General features: G+C 42.2%; 1 protein-coding gene across 1 annotated transcript in view; it reads left to right on the plus strand.

The window, feature by feature from the left end:
- Positions 1–377: 377 nt before the first annotated feature.
- The window catches only part of FBN1 (fibrillin 1), a 159,931-nt gene continuing 140,679 nt past the window's right edge, over positions 378–19,629 (plus strand). The window contains 5 exon segments of the mRNA XM_052809134.1: positions 378–579; positions 745–939; positions 941–1,020; positions 15,673–15,755; positions 16,679–16,777. Of these exon segments, the coding sequence (XP_052665094.1) occupies positions 472–579; positions 745–939; positions 941–1,020; positions 15,673–15,755; positions 16,679–16,777 (565 nt within the window). The 5' untranslated portion in view covers positions 378–471.

Consider the following 19,629-nt stretch of genomic DNA (forward strand, 5'->3'; position numbering starts at 1 on the left):
TGCCGCAGGTGACCGGCCGCGGGGCTCGCCAGGGGCCTCCCGCCCCGGGAGCCGCCCGGCCACCGCCGAGCGCCCCCGGAGCCCCCCGGGTGGCGGTTCGGGGGTGGGGGGACATTTTTATTCACCTCTCTCTCGCGAGAAAGTGTTGCGCGGGCGATACTTGAAGAGGAGGGGGGGGGGGAGAGAGGAGGGGAAAAAGGAGGAGGAGGAGGAGGAGGGAGGGAGGGAGGGAGGGGGCAGCTGGAGCCGCAGCTGGAGCAGCGGTGGGTGCAGCGGCCGCAGCTGGAACAGCAGCGGGAACGGCAGCCGGCGGCGGCGGCTCCAGCGGGTGCGCGCCCCTCGCAGCGGGCTTCTCCCGGGGCGGGCGGGCTGGGCGCGGGGCTCCCTGCCCGCGGCGCGCCCCGGCCGGGCACCGCGCTCCAGCCGCCGCGGCTCGCCGCGGTGCCCGGCTCGGGGAGCCGGGAAGGGTTCATGCCCGGGAGACGCTTCCAGCCCCGGAGCGGCTCCGGGAGCGGTGGCGGCGGCCGCGGGCTGTCCGCGGCGGGCGCGGCAGCCCCCGCGGATGCTGTTGGAGGGAAGGTAGAGTCCGCGCGGCTCCGGGCAGCGCCTCGCCATCCCCCGCGGCCGCCGCCTCCCGCGGGCGGGCTAGCGCCGGGCTGGCCGGGGGCCGGGGGCGCGGGGCGGCCGCGCCCGCTTTTCCTCGGTCCCTAACCCTCCCCCCCCTCCCCTTTTCTCTCCCCGCAGCTCGCCTTGGAGAGGCCGGTCGGAGGCAGGGCGGCGGGGACCGGCGGACTTCGGCGGCGGAGAGGAGGCGGCGGCCGCTCGCAGCCCGGGGGCTCGGGGGACGCGATGTGGCGGGGGCGGCTGCTGGGGATCGCCCTGGGAGTTGCCGTGCTGTGGGCGTCCCAGGCGGGCGCCGCCGCCGCCGGGCACGCCGAGGGGGGTGAGCGCCAAGGAGAGCCGGGCCAGCCGGGCCAAGAGGCGAGGGCAGGGCGGCGGCGGGCACGACGCACTCAAAGGGTAGGTGCGGCGCCGGGCCCCTCCCGGGGTGCCGCCGTGCGGGGAGCGGGCGTAGAACTGGCTGTATACGTGTGTGTGCGCATCCGTAGCCGCTGCCCTTTTGCGGTGGGAGCTGGCGGGGGTGGGAGAGCTCCTTGGCCCCCCCCCCCCGCCCCCTTGGGGCTGCCTCTGCCGAGGGGCAGGTTGGGCTGGGGGGCGCCGGACACCGCCCGCAGCATCCCGGGGTAGCGCCGGGGCCAGGGAGCGCGGAGCCCCGCCGCCCTCCGGCCCCCCCCCCCCCAGCTGTCCCCGGGGCAGGGCGCTGGGTCCCTTGCGCGCTGCAGCCTTACTTTGCCTTTGGGTGGGTGATGCTTCGTGAGGATGAGGCGCTGCAGCTCGGAGGTTGCTCATTTAGCTTCTAGGAAGGACATAGCTAAAGGCACACTGCGGGCTCGTGCATTCCTCCGGCGTCCCGTATTTCTGCTTTGCATAAAGCAGAGTAGCGACGAGGCCCGGTGACCACGGCGTGTATGCCCTTTCCGTTAGCTGTCCTCTTTCATCTCCACCTTAAACTTGTGCATCTCCTCTTGCGCTCAAGTGGACTGTCTTTGCGTATCTGGTGTTCCTTGTGACCTGGGGACGGCAGGGGGGAAGAGTAGGGACCAATTTTTGGTATCAGAGCTATCTAGTACTAATATGAGTGAGCCCAAGCATAGAAGAGTTTAAAATCATTACGAAACGTTGTGGTACATGCTTAGCAGAGTGGCTTTTTTAAAGGGTGAATCTGTGTCAGGCAAACTGTTTTACCGATTCTAACGGAACACCTTTCCAATGCAAAATAGTTAAGTCCACTGAAAGGCATTGCGTGTGTGTGCATTTGAAAGCTTAGTTCACTGTAAAGGTGAAAAGCTTGCAATACTGGAAGAAAAAAGAGGTTTCCTTTTTCAGGTCTTCCAATGCACCTTTTCAGCCCGTAGCCAGATTTTTCACTCATCAGGCAGAGGGCAAATGTAGCAAAAACTATATGGAGATAGTTATGCTTCAGTAAGGGATGCGAGCTATTTTCTTTCTTTTCCTGATTTCCTCAAAAAGGAGCTGTTACAACTTCATTTTTAGAGGCCTTGTTGAATATGCTTTAATTCCTTGCTAACTTCCTCATACTTGTGTAGTACTTTTTATTTATATTCAGATTTGTAATCTTGGCTTTTTTTAATGTTTGCCTGATTGGAAAAGGTTTGTGTTTTTAGGTCCCCATGCTGCAAAAATGGATGCAAGCTGTCAGTATTGTTTTTCAAGGATCTGATTTTGTAGGGTCAGACTCTCTTATTTCATTTCCTTATACCTTGTCACAAGAGAAATAGTTGGACAAAGTAGGTTCTTCCTGTAACAAAAACTAGGAGGCGAGGAAGCCATGTAGTAAAGTTTGTAGGACTAATTGCACAATAAAAGATGATAAGGAAAAATATTTATCAGAAAGTGCATTTATTCTTCAGGTAGTTTTAATAAACTTTCTCATTGTAGAACTCTGAGTTAATATCAAACTGACAAACACCATTTTCTGATCAGTGGGACAGAGTATGCCATCTAGCACGTGTGCTGACTTGATGGACTTGGTGGGAGTTAGAGGCACGTTAGCTGAGGCTAAAATTTCTTTGGTGAATGTAACCATTGCTCTAAAACTGTGCTGTTTAGACAGTAATAATAGTGCATCGAGAGATGATATTTCAAGTGTTAATTATTTTTTAAATCTAAAATGGGATAGGGTAAGTATTTAATCTTATGAGTTGATTTTTATGTTTAACTGAAGCCTTCCATTTTTTATGTACTTTGCAATGATTCCTCCTTTTACTGTGTATTAAGTCACATATCTGCTTCGTAATCTGCAAATTTAGAGATAATGGCAATATCAATTTTTTGTATTTTATGTCTTGGTCAATTATTTGGAATATTACAAATCTGAATGAGTGCCCTTGGGAAGCAGGTTCTTAACAAGGATACAATAATTTGCCAGATGATCTGAGATACAAGTAAAGACAAAACAAATTATTAGTTTGGTTGCCTGTCAGACCTTTTCCTGTAACTCTCATTTGAGACTGAGTGTAGAGTTCCCAAATTGCTTGGAGGAGATTGTTCACACACAGTCATCTTGATCATTGTTGGGTGAATCCTGCTGGATATTTCCAGTTTAGAACTTGTGAGTGCTTCCTTAGGTGTGGTACTGTACTGTACAATATGAATAAAAAGAATTGTCATTTTAATAGACAAGGTTGGAACTAATTCTTTGGAAAGCCAGATGGAAAACATATTTTGAATGTACAGGAATTGTATATACATTAGACAAGGAGAATTCATTGTTATTGAAGGACTAAAACACTAAAAATATGATTTTACAAGAAGACATTTTTTTAACTTGTTCATCAGTACAAATACATTTGGGAATCTGAGAGTTGTAATACAAGTCATAACAGATGCTGGGGAACTTTAATTTCATGTTATTGTAGTTGACTAAGACTTTTTTTCTTTCTGCCATGAACTCTTGCTGTGATTGTAGGAGCATGGAGACACATTTTTAGAGAAAACCCTTTACATTTAGGCTTTTTGTGTGATTACAGTGACTATTGAAAGTCTTTTAGCATTTAAAGGTATTGAGGTTAGTCTCTGTGTGAATACTGGTCTTGTATGTTAAAATGAAGAAGCCTAAGATCTCTTTCAATTCTTCTGATTTTTCCCACTTACATTTTTTACTGCAAGCTGTTGATTGCAGAAGATGTTTGCTTTTGTCTTTGTGACCCTTGCCTCGTTGTTTATGCCAGTGAGCTGTCTGAACATATAACATGATTCTGGAAGTATATTTTAACTTTATAAATTATTTGGAAATGCCTCTTATGTACTAATTTTAAGACTTTAAGCCTGCTGCTCATGTAGTTTAAACTGGTCCAGCTATGAAAGCATTAGCAATGAAGTCCTTGTAATGCCATCTGTGTTTGGTCTAAGGCAATGTGTATTTATGTGCTAATGTCGGGTGCCTCTAAGTGATCAGCAAGCAATCAGAATAAAGGCAGTAATTATTTCAGAATATAACTAGATTCTCCATTCATGGAAATGTTGCTGGAATCCATTGTGATTCAGCAAGTTAAAATAATAAGCCATTACTGAGACACTTTTATCCTCTGGATCCCCAAAACTTTAACACAAATGTTAATGTATTGAATTATAAGGCATCAAGCTATTATGCTGCTACCCCTTAAACACCTAAGAATGCAGAATCAACTTCTGAAGAAATAAAACCTACAAAACTGGCCATGAATGGGAAGTTCTTTCTAAGTGATATTTACTTGAAGTCAACCATTTATATGTGTTTCAATCATTTGAATATAAAGTAAAAAAAAAAAAAATTACTGGTGATTTGGTCGGTACTTGACTGAGTACAAGAAGTATTGTGCTTAAAGATCTTAGAATTAATTAGGATTTCCCATTTTCTGATGATGCTAGACAAAGACCTCAAACTCTAATGAGGATCAGTCAGTTCTTAATAATATTTTAAACAATGTTTTTCATGTTTATCAGTCTCTTCTCAGTATAATGGCCAAAGAAAGCAATTATTTGCCTAACAAATAGCTCAGCAGAAATTTTAAAAGAACTAAAATTTCTTCAAGATAGCTGAATTGTGACATGACTCTAATTAAGACACTAATTAAATGCATTTGTGCAAGAATGATTTAATTTTTTGTTTTTATTAAGTTGAAATGATAGTGAATATTGCAGAACAGAATAGTTGGCTCCAAAATGATTCCTAAAACTCTTGGATTAAAGCTATTCAACAGGGGATTGAGTTTTTTTGGACCAATTTCATTTGGTCATCCTAAAGATGTCCACAGGTTTACTGATATGCTTACTTGAGTAAACTTGATTGGATTTGACCCTTTTTATGCATGACTGCTCCCTAAAATAAAATAAATCTTATAAATCTATAACATAATTCCAGTATTCAACTATATAATTAAGGCTTCTGGTTTTCATTTTAAACCAATATTTACCACTAAAAGCCTGCTGAAGAAAAGGAGACTTTCCGTACCGGTAAATACTGGTTTATACTGAAAAACCTCAAACATTTTTGTTACCACTTTTGGCCTGCACACCTCTGGCCAGCTGCTGGTGCCACACCTTGTCAGTGTCACTCTGTGAGCAGGAGGCAGCCTGAATACTTGGGAATGAAAATCTTAATTAAAGATACCTGCAAGTTGCTATAATACCTGGTGTGCTGAGCGCTCACCTGGCTTCCAGGTGGCATGGCCAGCCTCCTTCCAGTCCTCTGTGCCTTACGGGGTAAAGCCTATATGGAGGATGAAGAACTTTTATGCCAGTGCATCCTAATGTAAGACCTGAAGTCCTTGGCAACTACACATAGCGTTAAGATTCTGCACCTCTCTGAATTTATTTGCCGATGGTTGTGATACTATTTTTTTCTTATTACATTATCCTTGGAAGTCTCCTTCTAGAGTGAAATGAGTTCATAGATCTTGGCACTGTGTCTCATCTGCATGTTTCCTTTCAGTAGGACTGTTTGATGCGATTTGATGTAGGTATGACTTTCTCTGGGGAGCAGGGTGTATGGATGAGGAGTAGGGAAAGCAGATGGAACCAAGCAAGAAGCCAGCACAGAATCTGTTCTGTGGCTGGCAATAGCTGTTACTAACACTTGCTGAAGGGTTAATATTTAAAGAGGGAATAACACATTATTTTCAGTTCTGATCCTATAGATATCTTCCCCTGGCTGTCACAATAGGTTTTAATTACATCTTGGAATATACTAGTTCAAATACTATATGGAAATTTTAGAATTCATTTAATGAAAGCTGTCTGACAATAGTCTGCACTGGATTGCTTTAAGCAGAGCCAGTAGCAATGCAAAGCTCCCATGCTAGCATTCTTGTTTTAGTTCCATGTTGTTCTTCAGCCTGAAGAAAAACAGTAAAAAGTAAATAATCTTCAGGCCTACATAGTCTTTGTACTCTCCACTTAGATTTCCAAATCCTGTCATTCAGATACCATCTCTTTAAAAGGCATGGCCTTAATCCCAGTTCTGGTTTATGATTTGTGGGGATAGAGTTCTGGGCCGGTGTAGTTTGTAGTGCAGACTTAGGACTCAATTCATTTTGGGCATGCCAGTGAAAAACCATCCTATGGTTAAAACTTTTGGTGGGTACTGTTGTAGTCTCCCTTTCACTGGTGAGTGTCCTAGGCACATGTGATTCTGTTACTAACTGCTTAGCCAGTCTTCCCACAGTGGTCTTTTCTCTTATTAAATTGTAGCCCGACACAAGTGGTTTTGAAGTGCCATGTGTCTGTTTGAAATTTGAATAAGACCACCACCCCCACTCCTCCCCAGATACATTAGAGAAATACTTTTTTCCCATTTGATGATAGTAAGTCACAAATAGAGCAGAGGAGAAAGGCTACAATAAACAGTATAGCAACATTCTTGATGTACTGTATGAAATGTGATTGTTTTGGAAATACTGTAAAATTGGCTTGGGGGACTCAGATGAAGCAGGTTTCCTGTCACCAAGCACCAGTTTGCCAAGGTGACACATTGAAGATCAGGAGGGCAGGATTGGATGTAATTCTTTTTCTTTCTTCCCCTCGTTTGTTTGTTTGTTTATTTAGGGCTGCATAGCTCTTGGCTGTATCAGGCTGGCCTGATAATGCTGACCCAGATGCTGCAGAATGGGTCACAGCTGGCCTGTGATGGGTTTGTACTTTGTGTACAGAGTGAGTGGAGAATTTCATATTGGGTTTGCCACTTTGTGTCCCATCACAGGAAGGTACTTTGCTGTTCTCCATCCTGAGGGGTCCTGTGTAAGGCTGATTGTGGCTATGACTTAATTTCTTGGCAAGTTAGAAACAGATTTATGCTACAGCTCTTACTCAGAAGACAAGACATGTCATGGATTGTGCTTTGTTTCTTTCCTTGTGTTCCAGGTAATCATTTTCTTCCATGGATTTGTGATGGAATTGTCTAATTTTTTGTGCGGTGTTGTTTTTCTGGAGACTTTCTGATCTCTGTTGGTGTTTAGCTCAACGTTCATTGAGGGGGGACAGGTGGTGTTCAGTCTTTAGAAACTGGAGACATAAAGAGTTGGGGGGAAGAACAGCACCTGCAGAGAGTGCGTCTGGTTGCAGCAGGGTACAGTTGTTGGCAGGTTGCAGTGCAGGTTTCCAGAGAGAGTTATTTGGAGGAGGCAGAAGAAGCCTCTGGCACGTGGCTGGGATGCTAACCACAGCTGCACTTTCCTCAATCAAGAGCCCACTTAAGGTTTATAGAAGTAGACTTCTCCCCTGTTGTTAGACATCACAGGATACATCTTGTGTTCAGTGGTGGTTCTGCAAGTTCACCAGATTCGGTCTGATCTGGGTATGTTTGCATTGTTAACTGGATAAGCTAGTACTCTATGTGCAACTTCACAGTGCCGTGCCAGAACTTTTGGGGCTATACTGGGCTTTAGGATGCAGACTTGAAGTAAGCGTAGGGCTGCTCTCAGTTTATTTGGGAGCAATGGGAGGATCACTGGGTTAGGGTTTGGCAGGGACGGTCCGTCTGTCAGCTTCATTTACAGTGGTCATTATTGAATAAAATTGCAGCTTCTGTTTTCCTGTATGCTTACTTGCCTTTCCTGTGCTGTGTTGTTCAGCAGTGCTGCTCACTTAGGACAGCTTTTTTCATTGTCATTCATCTTCCATCTCGCAAACTTCAGTGTTTTGCATATGAACTTCAATAAGAGTTTTGACAAGGGTCTCTTTAAATGCATTCATGGACTCAGCAGCCTGTGATTATTAGAATAGTACTACCCAGAATGCAAGACCCAAACTGTTTAGCCACATGGATAACCAGGAAAACTTCCTCTTGGTAGAAGTGTAGTAGACATTGGCTAATAGAAAGCTATCTCTGCTTAAACAAGACTTTAGGAGCTAGGGATCTTTGAATGTATACATATAGAAATAGTAAGAAATTAATCATTAGCTTTTTTGCTTTGCAATAAGGTCACCTTCCATCTTGTTCCTCTTCTTCATCTCCTTGCTGAACCATAAAGATGAAGAGGTTATAGATGCTTGTGTGTCAGTTTGGTCTTACTCCCCAGACTTAGTAAATATTTTTGTAGAATGGAACAATTGTGGCCTGGAGTGTTTCTGATTAACCATCACACTGTGCTGGCAAATATATTTGTAGTTCTTTGGTCTTGTATTGTGGATGTCTCCTTTGGCTGTTTTCTGATCCATTCTGACTTTCCCGCTTCAGGTTTGAGTTTTTTTGGGGTTGTTTTTTTTTTTTTTAAGGATTTCAGAGCTACTGAACAGCCTCGTTCATGCTAAGGTTGGTGTGCAGATAGAGGCTTGAGAAGAATCATTTGCTTTTTTTTGTGACAACTCAGTAAAGTTGGGCTCTTCTTTGGAAGGTACATTGGCAGGTAAAATGTAGCCTGTTAAATTAAAACCTGTGCCTTCTGGTTTTGCTTATATATCTTCACTGAAGTATGAAGGAGTTCTAGCTTTTATCTAGAAGAATATTTTGAATGTTGACTTGCTGGAGAATCTGTTGTTTTCCTTTCTACTTCTCATTTTATGAAATGATTCATGACCATTAAAGCCTCAGAAATACCAAATGAAAGCCGCAGTTCTTTTGTCTACAGTCTTAATCATTTTCATTCTCTTTTTTCAAGATTCCCTCTCTCTCATGTTTTGCTGGAGGACATCAGAATATCCAGTGATGTTCAGCTGAGGTTTCAAACTAAAGTTTGTTTCCTTTCAGGAACATTTTTTTCCTGTCTCTTTTCTCCTTCTTTGTTTTTCCCTCTGATACTTCATCTTTTTCTCTTTCCTCTATACACAGTAAATTACCAGTGGCTGCTAGGGACAAGGTGAACTAAACCAGTGGGATCCGTATCAACAGGGTTTTCCTGTTGCCTTATGGGAGACATGCAGGTAACTGGCCTTTTGAAAACACGGTATCACTATCCTAGCAAGGAGGGAGAGGGTAGGATACAGTGTGTTGTGAAGGGAGTAGGAGAAATGCTGCTATCTTACCTAAAATCTTCCAGTAGCCTAAGGGAGAGCACTTCAAAACACAAGTTAATGGCATTGCTTAATGCCTAAGGCCTAAGGGCATTCACTGACAAGTATTGATAGAAGTGTCAGGTTTATGAGACTCCCTAAATGCTTGCATTTGCTCCAAGGTAGGGACGGTGGGTGGCACCAGCTCATCCCGCAGCCTCTGGGAAGGCCTTTACAAGGGGCTGGCTAGCCTTGGGGCTTGGCTGGCAGAGATCCTGAGCTTGCCTGTGTGCTTTCTCTTGGAGGTGTACCTCCATCAATAGCCATTAGCAGGTACATGGTGAGTGTGGGAAGTGGTGCAGAAGGTGTAAAGTGGTGTCTCCCTGTTGCCTATTGGAAGTGACATCTGGAGAGCTAAGCATTGCCCTAGCTCACAGTTACATGTTTCCCATGGGATGCTATTTAGTGCTACCAGGGTAGAAAGGCTATGATTTCTTGTCCCCTGAATGCACCTCTCTCTCTCTCTCTTTTTTTTTTTTTTTTTTTTTTAAATAAGAAAGCACCTGCTGGATGCCTACTGTTTACCAGCTGTGCTTGTCTGGCCCAGCAGATAGTTTTTTGTAGTGGCATACTTGTACTTTACATGTCTTATACAGCCATGTAGATTGGGCATCGAACTGGACCCATTGACATTCTCAAGTAGAACAATGAGGGAATACGTGCCAGAAACGCGTCTGTCCCTGGCTATGAATGAGAACAATGCCTGGCTGTCAGGTTAGATGAGTCTGTCCCTGCAAAAGAGACGGTCAGATTTTCAGAGCAAGTGCGGAAGAATTCACTTAATGTCAAATGCTGTTGTTGGATTGCTGTATTTAGCTGTCACAGTGTGATGGAAGTTAGGGTTAGAAAAGTGTTCAGTGTTGCTGTAGGAAACTTGCATGTCATTTTGAACTCTTGACTTGCACATAGGCCGGAGCCAAAGATACCCGTAGAGCTGCTCAGCATGTTATTTTTTCAGTTGAACTGAGCCAGGATTCTGGGACAGCGGTATCCTTACTGTCAGAGTGAGAAATAGTTATCATATTAGGCTCTCTGCATGGCACAAACATCCAGGCTCACTTATTGCATGGTAAAATCGAATACATCAGATGCAATCCTTTGCACGTAAAAAATATATTTTGCTTAAAAGTGCATGCTTATCCTTTATAGGATAATGGAAGCTAAATTTCATATTTGTTCTCAAAGTCTAGCATTGTTTCCTAGATTTTCCTTTTATATGATTGAAATAAATAGCTTCAAGAGTCGTCTTAGTAATCTTCACCAAATAACGAAAACGGGCACAGTGACTAAAACCATCCTGTTTTCTAATATTTAGCTAAACAACAGAGAAGCAATTCCTGTTTAAAGTATTTGGGGTACCTGGAAATGAGGCTTATGCATGTTAAATGCAGACCTGTGTTTGTGCTTTTTGCTCTATCCCATCAACATAGTTAAGTTTCTCAGTTTGCGGATGTGCTCACTGGAAGCGGTGAGGTCTAAGGACAACCAGGCTTCTTCACTGGGCTGTCATATGCAGAGTGGTATGTGTCAGGTGGCTTGGGAAGGCTGCCCATCCTGTGCTGTAGCCGTTAGCTGCTGCGTCCCACTGGGAACTGGACCTTCCCTTCCCGGTTCTGCTTTGCTTGCTGCTCCTAGGAGGAGGGGTTAGGCACCAGCGCAGCAAAAGGAGGTGCTTTTGGCATTGACCTCTAATTTGTGCACCAAGTACGTGGCTTCTGTCGTTTAGGTGGGGAGGGACCTTGGAAGGCCATGTGGTCCAACCCCTGCTCAGAGCAGGGCAAACTTAAATCGGGTTGCTCATGGCTGTGTCCACTAAGGTTTGGAGTATCTCTAGGGAGGGAAATTTCTTGATTCGGTGGGAAAGCTGAGTAAAGGTCCAGTGGAGTCAGCAGAGCTGGACCGCTCTGTGCTTTTAGCATTTCCTCTGAGATCCTGAGAAGTTTAGGAAGGTACATAAAGCTGTTTTACAGCAAAAGGTATAGATCTGATTACGTCTCTGGAAAATGACTAGTAAAAGCTATTCCTCTTCACGTTCTGGAGCCTTAGCTACTATTTCTTAGTACATTGGTTGTATTCAGACTTGGCTACTATTTCTTAGTGTGCTGGTTATATTCAGACTTAGACAACCACATTTTTAAGACCAGCCTACCATTTTTTCAGGTTTGTCATGCTTTTTAACTCCTAGTGCAAGCATGGAAGCACCACTCCCGATTCTATGATCAGCAAATAATTCTGGGTACAGTTTTAGCAGGTACCAGTGTTACCCATGTAAGAAGAAAAATAGCCAAAGGCTTCTCTAAAAATAACCGTTGGCTGATGGTATTGCTTTAAATTGTATCTCTTCTGCTAGAAAATTGGGTCCCTACGTTATATTAAACATATGTTAGCCACTGCAGCCAAATAGTTAATAGAAGTCCTTCATTAAACATTTTCTTGCAAGGAAGAATCCCTGTGTGTTTTCCTAGGGAGAGGAAAAGTGAGTTCAGGGAGCAATTAGAAACCCTTCCCAGTATCCCTGCATCTCAGCTGTAACTGGGGATCAGCTGTCTTACTCTCTCAGCCGCTCTCTGCCCACTCTGTCTGGTCTCTCTGTCTAATTTATTTGAGACCCATGCTTTGGGTTTGATTCAGCCTGGGTTACGCCAGCGCTGGCCGGTGCATGGCAGTGCTGCTGACAAAATTTCCGCCTGAAGCCTTGCTCACAGCAATGCCAGAAACTCTTCCTCCCGTGGGAGCTGCAGATGGGCAATGCTTTCTTCGGTAGAGGGCTGTAATTTCCTCGAGGGGTCACAGGCAGGGCAGAGCAGGGATGTACAGAATTAGCACACCCCCCCCGGGCAGGCTGCAGCACTGGGCTCCGACTGTGTCTCTGCCGGGGCCCTGGAGAGGACAGCCACGATGCTGGAGGTGCCCCCGCCGTTCTTGGGCTGGGTGGTGTTCCCAGCTACCGGCTTCACACAGGGCTTTTGAACACCTCCCTCGCTTCTCTGGCTGTCACGTACCCTCGCTGCCTGGTTGTATCTGATAAAAAGGCACTGCCAAGCTTAGCATGATTTGCTTCCCATCGTTTTACAGTTGTGTCCCTGCTCCATAAATCCACCCCCAACTGCTGGGTAATTGCATGCAATTCTGGAGAGCCAGGCAGTCATTCATCCTTGCTGAGACAGGGCATTGCGAGCAGGAGTAGCAAGGGAGGGTGGGACCCAGTTGGTCCTTTTTGTGAGACAATGTCAGTGTTGCCCCATGGAGAAAGGAGACCGTTTATTTGAGAATGTGTGACAAGCAGAGACTGTGTTGCAGCCACAGCCTGGGGGTAGCACAGCGCTGACCTGGGGCAGAACCACGTGTGTCCATCTGAAGGAGTTGATGCTGCAGTCCTGCCTGGGCTCCATCCCCATGTGGGTGGGAAGGACAAAGCTTTACTTCATAATCGGGGTGGAGGTTCCCTGCGGTTGTTCCTGAAGAAGAGTATCTTCTAGTTTGGTGCATGCAGATGCTGTCAGCCAGACCTATCGCTCTGAAGTGTTAGTTATCGGAATTTCCAGACGAACTTTTTTCTCTCTGCTGTTCCAAGGCTTTTCTAGTCGATGACTTATGTCTTTTGATAATTATTCAACTCATTTTGCTACTGAATTTGTACTTGCATATCATTAATCAAAGACATAATTTTTTGTTTATTTTGGACATCTTTGATGAAACTCTGGGCATCAGTCATACTGTCTCTCAGCACCGTACCATTACAGAAATCCTTTTATACTTTACAAGTTCATAAGTGACTCTAAAATAAAGTGAAAGACTTGTATTTTTTAAATTGCAATGGGAACAGCTTTGTTCCTGAGGCGCTCTCTCCCTCCTCTGGGCTTTGGAGTGAAAGGAAGGTGCTGTGGGCACCGCAGGTAGCTTGGGATGTATAGATGCATTTTTGCTTATTTTACTATTATAAATCAGGTTTTATAACTGAACTCTGTTTGTAGTGCATTTCAGGAAAACAGTTTTATAAGAATATAAAATGCTTCTTTAGTATTCATAGCCTATAACATCAGCAGGAAAATATGCTCTATTAAACACAACAGTGGGTGACTGTTTAAAGTAAGTACCACGATAGAGCCTTTACAATGTGATTGATGGTTTCCATGATTTACATGAGGTAAATTGTTATTCCCTTGAATACTTTATTGATTTATTTATTTATTTATGGGGATTTATCGCTGTAGTGTCTGATCACCTCATAAATATCAGTGAATTTACTGTTCAAAATTAATTCTTTTTAAAGACATTTTGCAAATAGGCACGCGTAAAGAACACTCGCTCCCACTCGAAGTAGCATTCAGACTTTAATATAGGTTTCTTTTATAAGCTAGACAGCAGTTTTCTGACGAAAAAGTGTTCCACTGGAAAATGCACTTGTCAGGCTCAAACTGTTCCATGGAAGTACAGTTTGATGACTTTTTTTTTTTTTTTTTTAAAGCTAAGCACGCTGCATCTGAGTTGGAGCTTCTTGGGTGTACAGCGTAGCCTACTCTGTGGACAGCTTCAAAGCTCTCAGGGTCTCTGACTTCATGGTTGCTGGCACATCTAGGTTTTCCAGAGCCCCATTTTGGAAACAGATTTCAAAAATCGGGTTTCCCTGTGGCACAGAAGTCTGCTCCTGACTCTTAACTTGGACCAGATGGTCCCCAAAGCCGTGTACTTGCTGAGACTGAAATTTGACAGAGTACCTAAACATCATTTTATGGTCAGCTGTTTATAGATTCTTACCAACCCGGATCGGAAATGGGTGGTTTATGCCGGTAGGTTGTAACAGGTAGCAACAAACCCATTCTGTCTGTCTTAATAAGTTCCATTATTTCTTCTGACTGGAGAAGGTGAAAAGCAATCTCACTTGTCTGCTTGCCAGTCTTACTTGGCAGATGATCGTGGAGCAACATTTGGCATAGATGAACAGGGAACTCTAGGAAAGTTACATGGTTATAGCCCTGCAGGGAAGTAGCTGACATTACTAAAACTGAATACATTGGAATTATATGAATAAGACTTTGAGTCTGTAACACCAGTTGCAGGAAGGGAAAAGGGCCCTGCAACAAGTCCAATTGTGTTGCTCACATTCACCTCGGTTACCACTTTCTAATTATCCAGAACCAGTGGAAGGTAATGGTAGTATTTGCTTTGACTTAAGTAGTTTCTGGCCAAGCACTTAATGAAAAGACTAGGTGTCACCAAAACTGGTGTAATCAGAATACTGGAAATTGCATTAACAATGCAGATCCCTAAATAAATAGAGTATAAAAGTCTTGTTAGTTAAAAAATGTGCATAAATAGATGTTTGTATATATCGAGATTGTTTGTCTTAAGTTGCCTCACCATATGAGGTAACTGTTGTTTACTTAGACATTGCAATATTAGGGATGAAGAACTTTCTGAAAGACCAAGGACAAAATAATAATAGAAAACCCTTCCTAAAACAATAAACACTTTAAATCTGTCTCTAATCTGTAGACAGTATTTTAATAAAGCAGTTTCTAGGAAGTACTAGTTTATAGCTAGCTTTAGTTTCATTAATTTATTGAGTAATTGCTCACAATATTAATAGAAGTTGTAAAATTTTCCTCTAATAAGATTATTAAACATACAACAAAAGAAGGCACATTTTCCAATTTTTGAAGCTATTCTTACTGGTTTTACTTGCATGGATAGATGCATTAAATAAATAGGACAGGGTAGATTAAAAAAAAAAGATTTATTATTTGTGAGCGGTATAGAACCATTTCAACTTTTCTATTGCTACCAATAAAATCACAATAGGAATAGTGTCATGTCCTGTCATCTTTCATTGTAAACTCTAGTGATATAATTATTTGAAAGAATAAATACGGATGAGAGGAATGGGTTGGAAAGAAAAATTCCTGTGGATCCATCATTTAAGAAGGGCAGTAGGCCCTTCATATTCATTTCACAGGACCCTATCTCTTTACATGCACTCACATCCCACCCTTGATTTTTTTGATAGTAAGTAATTTTTTGCTAATGAAGCATTTACATACTTTGGCTCATTTATTTGGCTAATGTCATGGTTGGCATGTTTCACTCATAAATACATAGTTTTGCTCATGGACAAAATACGGAAGAGTAATGGTGATTTAGATTAAAGACGAGAAAGCAACATGAAGCTTAAAAATTATCAAAGAGCACTAGATTGCCTTGTGTTCACTAATGATGTTGGGTGTGATCCCTCATTTTGTATTTAAATGGGAGTTTTGCTCAAAAGCCCTGTATGCTTCTTTTCCAGATATGGATTGATATGAGACAAGGTTTGGCCATTCTGTTCCCGTTGTTCAGATGTTACTGAATTGATTTTGTGTTTATAATGCAATTTTCAATTTGTGAAAGTGTATGTTACCTAAAAACCCCCACAACTGAAGGCATAGAGTTCTGCGAAAAACATACAACACTTCTAGATTTAATTATTGAAATGTATATTGCAGTGATTTACTTTTTCCGTTTTTATGCCTCTACTTTTAAAACATATTTCTGAGTAAAAATAAGAATTCATCCTTTTTTTTCCAGACCAAATGTGTGTGGATCACGTTACAATGCTTACTGTTGCCCTGGCTGGAAAACTTTACCTGGTGGAAACCAATGCATAGTCCGTAAGTTAATCCAGTTATGTGTTATGACTGAGGTTTATCTCTGTCCCTCTACGTCAGGGTATTTTTAATTGTGTACCAGAACTGAAATGGTTTCTATATGGTTTCAATAGCAGCTGTACATCATTTCTTTACCATTTTAAATATATTAAGCTAATATACAAAGTTTTGCGGGCTACATTGCAGTGATGTGATACCAGTATTTAACAAAGGATTAATCTCATCCACATGTTCTGTTTAAGTCTGTGGTAAAGGGATCCAAGGGGTGTGTGGACTCTCAGGAGCGAGTAGCTGTGGAATATGTTAATCTATTTAAGTAAATGGAAGGAGGCAACAGCATTGGGCCAGCAAGTACATTTTCTCTGCTTGTTTGGACCATATCCCTGAAATACATATGTAGGGATATAAATACGTACATACATACATCATAGTGCTGTATGCATATTCATGTGTAATGGTACAATGTACCAGAAATAATTGTTAAAGGCACTTTGCCTAAGGCTGATAAGACCCTCTCCAGAGATACTGAGGCAACGTGCTGTCAGATGGGAATTATTACGCTTGTGTGTGTCTGGTGCAGAAATAAAAGGAGCATTGTAATGCTCCCTCGGTGCCATCCTTCCTCCAAGAGCAGTCTGGTAAAATGGACCACAGTTTCACTTTTCCAAGGAAATCTCCGTATATCTAGTGTGGCCTGCGGCATGTTCCCAGACCTTTTCATAACAGATTGTGAAGGTCTAGGTTTTAGCTGTCCGCTACAGAGATGCAGAGGAACAGGAGGAGCTGTTTTGGAATCTGTTGTATGCAATTTAACGAGTTTGTAGGTATTTATGTTATGGTACTGAATGCATATTTTCTATCAGGTGTTTTTTGTGTGTCTGGGGTTTTTGAAACATATTTTAAAGGCATTTATGTTTTCTTTATAGCAATCTGCAGACATTCCTGTGGGGATGGATTTTGCTCTAGACCAAACATGTGCACATGCCCAAATGGTCAGATAGCCCCCTCCTGTGGTTCAAAATCAAGTAAGTATTTCTTCTGTGTCTTTGATATTGCTCTTTTGAGTCTGTGAAGCTACTAAGGTATGTAAGATAGTTCAGTGGTCAATATTTAAGACAAATAACCTCTGAGTCACCAGGCAGACTTTTACCACAGGAAAGGAAGTGTAGCCTTCTATGACAGAAGTGAAGAATGACTCAGAGACTAGCTATTGGGGACACTTTTTTTTGCCAAATCAAAACCAAATTGGTTTTATGAGAAGCTATATTCATTTGCCAGTTTGTAACACTAATTCCACTCTTCCTTGCTTTCTGGAAAATGCCTTATCTCTATTCAACGCTGGACTTGCACTCATATACAGCACAAAAGTTGCAATGATAGAGAGATGACTTTTGACAATTGGCTGAATTTGACTTGGTTTGTAATTCTAGTCTTGTTTTGGGGGTTACTAAGGCAGACACTATGCTGTATTTTACATACATAGGCCTACAAGTATTATAGCATTTCCTTGTCAGGCTCAATACGTATCTTCTGAATCTAATATTGCTGACCTTATTCAGGTGATACTTTTGTAGGTGCTAGAGGCACAGAACTGGTCAAGGTTTTTAAGTGGAACAGCTTTTCATCAGAAGAAAACAGATGCTTTGATAATGAAACTTCTCAGAGAGATGACTTTTCCTAGAAATGTTTGTATTTCAGGTTTTCAGGGAAGGTTCCTGAGATCCAGAAAAAAATAAGTAAAATTAAATTCATTCAATGAACCAGGTAGAGTATTTGGGTAGAGTATCTGATATGAAGTAGGATTTTGCTTGGGATAGTATCTCAGTTCATATCTGAGATGCCAGCTGTTAAGTCCACTGTTTCTCATTTGAGTATGGTGCTTGTCTCTTAGAATGTAGATGATTTTGATTTTTATATAAAATGTGAAGTTTCTGGGAAGAATTTTGGAGGAAACTGCTTCCCACAAATGCCTATAACTATCTGGACAACATGTTAAGTGAAGTCAGTGGGGGATGCACTCAGCTGAGGTCTGTAATATTATGCAAAATGGTCATCCTTTTAGTTCTGAGTATCTTTTCAGACTCAATGTGTGGTCTGCTTTGCCCCTGTATTTTTTACCTTGCCATTTTTTTTTGCTTTCCTAGTTGATAAGAGTTTTCCCACATAACTGACCACTTCAGCTTGTGGCTTTAGCATCCTTTTCATGCAATAACAGTGGAAAAACAATAACAACTGTGGAATGTAATGGAATGGCATGTACTAAAATGGTAAATATTGTTCTTTGTAGTTCAACCCCTTTCTCAGGCTCCTGTGATGTCTGTTGGGGAGAGGCCAGCATGAGGAGGGTATGGAGCTCCCAGGGAGTACTGGAAGGAGGAAGGGTGCAAAATGCTGCACAAATGTGTGTGTTGTTGCATTCCTGCCTCAGTTTGCAGCTACTATTTTACCAGGTGCATATGCCTTAATCCTGTAAGACAGTAAAGGAAAGTATGACCTTCTCCCAGGTCCCCTTCAGGGTACAGAAGGAGAGAGATATCCCTACATCTGTCCCATGTTTTGGCACCTTTGTAAAAGGCAGGAAGGAGTGGGCTTTAGTATTACTTCATTTTTTTTCTTAGGCCACACTGAAGTATTTTATGAGTCAAGACTTAAAAGAAAAATAGAATATGAGTAAAGTTATGGTTCTTCTTGTGGTTCTTTTTCTGAAATATTCTACCATTGATCTCCATAGTTTTAGCCTTCATTGGAGTTGCACAGGTAAGTGGGTGCAGAAGGACTTTACTACAGTTTTTAGTCAAGCAGCTTCTAAAGCCTATATGACGTAGCTATTTTGGTTGACAATTACTTCTCCTAGGTATGAATATTCTACTAATCATATTCTTTAATCAGTGCTGACAATATTTTCCTTACATTGCTACGTAGGTTTGCCCACTTTCAAATGTTGCTTTTCTGTATACAATATAAGTATCAACACTTTACAAGTAGACCTAGCACTTGTCTTAAAAAAGATATTGTTTATATCTTGTTTAATCAGTGCAATAATTTAAGCTACGTTTTGTGTGTGCAGTCATATCACCTTTATTTATTAAAACCAATTCTGAAAGCAAACGTGTCTTGAATTGTTGTAGAGAGAAAAGACTGCACTGCCTCTGTGCACTCTTGTGTAATAATGTTTATGATCCAGCACCTCATTAGGGCTTACAGAACATACATACACTTTCTGTAAGTCATTTGCTCTGTTGGCACTGTAGACAAAATCCATGAATACGTATTTACACAATAGACCACGATGACTTAGATCTGCTATTAGGAAACAAAGTAAACATACACATTAAAAACACAGTTTGACATCAAAGGGTTTCTGTCAACTCCCATTGGTAACAGTTAATATTTTGTCAGAATATGCATTCATGAAATCTTATCTTAATTATACATTTTAACAAATGAGAAAAAACTCTTCTTAAAATAATCAAAAAAATAAAAAATAGATGATACAAGTTTGTCACATTCAAAATACAAATAAAAAATATGAGTGAAAATGCCATGATTTCTCAGGATTAAATGTATGGTTTCTGATATATGAGATGTGTCTCAGTTATCTTTTGGATATTTTAAGCTATGTGTGTCTTTAGTACTTAAAGAATCAGTAGTGGGCACAGGTTTTATTGCATGTACAACCATAGGCAGAAACCGAATTCACGGTGGCTCTTGTAGACTGGTTGTCTGCCGGAATCAAATAATTAATGCAAACTGGAAAGCATGTGGATTGGAAAGCAAAACAAAGCCTTCAAGTTTGATTCTTATGCAGGTCAGTTGTTGAGACTTTTCTGGTTACGAGTCAGCTTTAGGAATCTGATTCATGGTTGAAAAGATCAAC

Source organism: Harpia harpyja, chromosome 14, assembly GCF_026419915.1.
Source record: "Harpia harpyja isolate bHarHar1 chromosome 14, bHarHar1 primary haplotype, whole genome shotgun sequence".
Lineage (NCBI taxonomy): Eukaryota > Metazoa > Chordata > Aves > Accipitriformes > Accipitridae > Harpia > Harpia harpyja.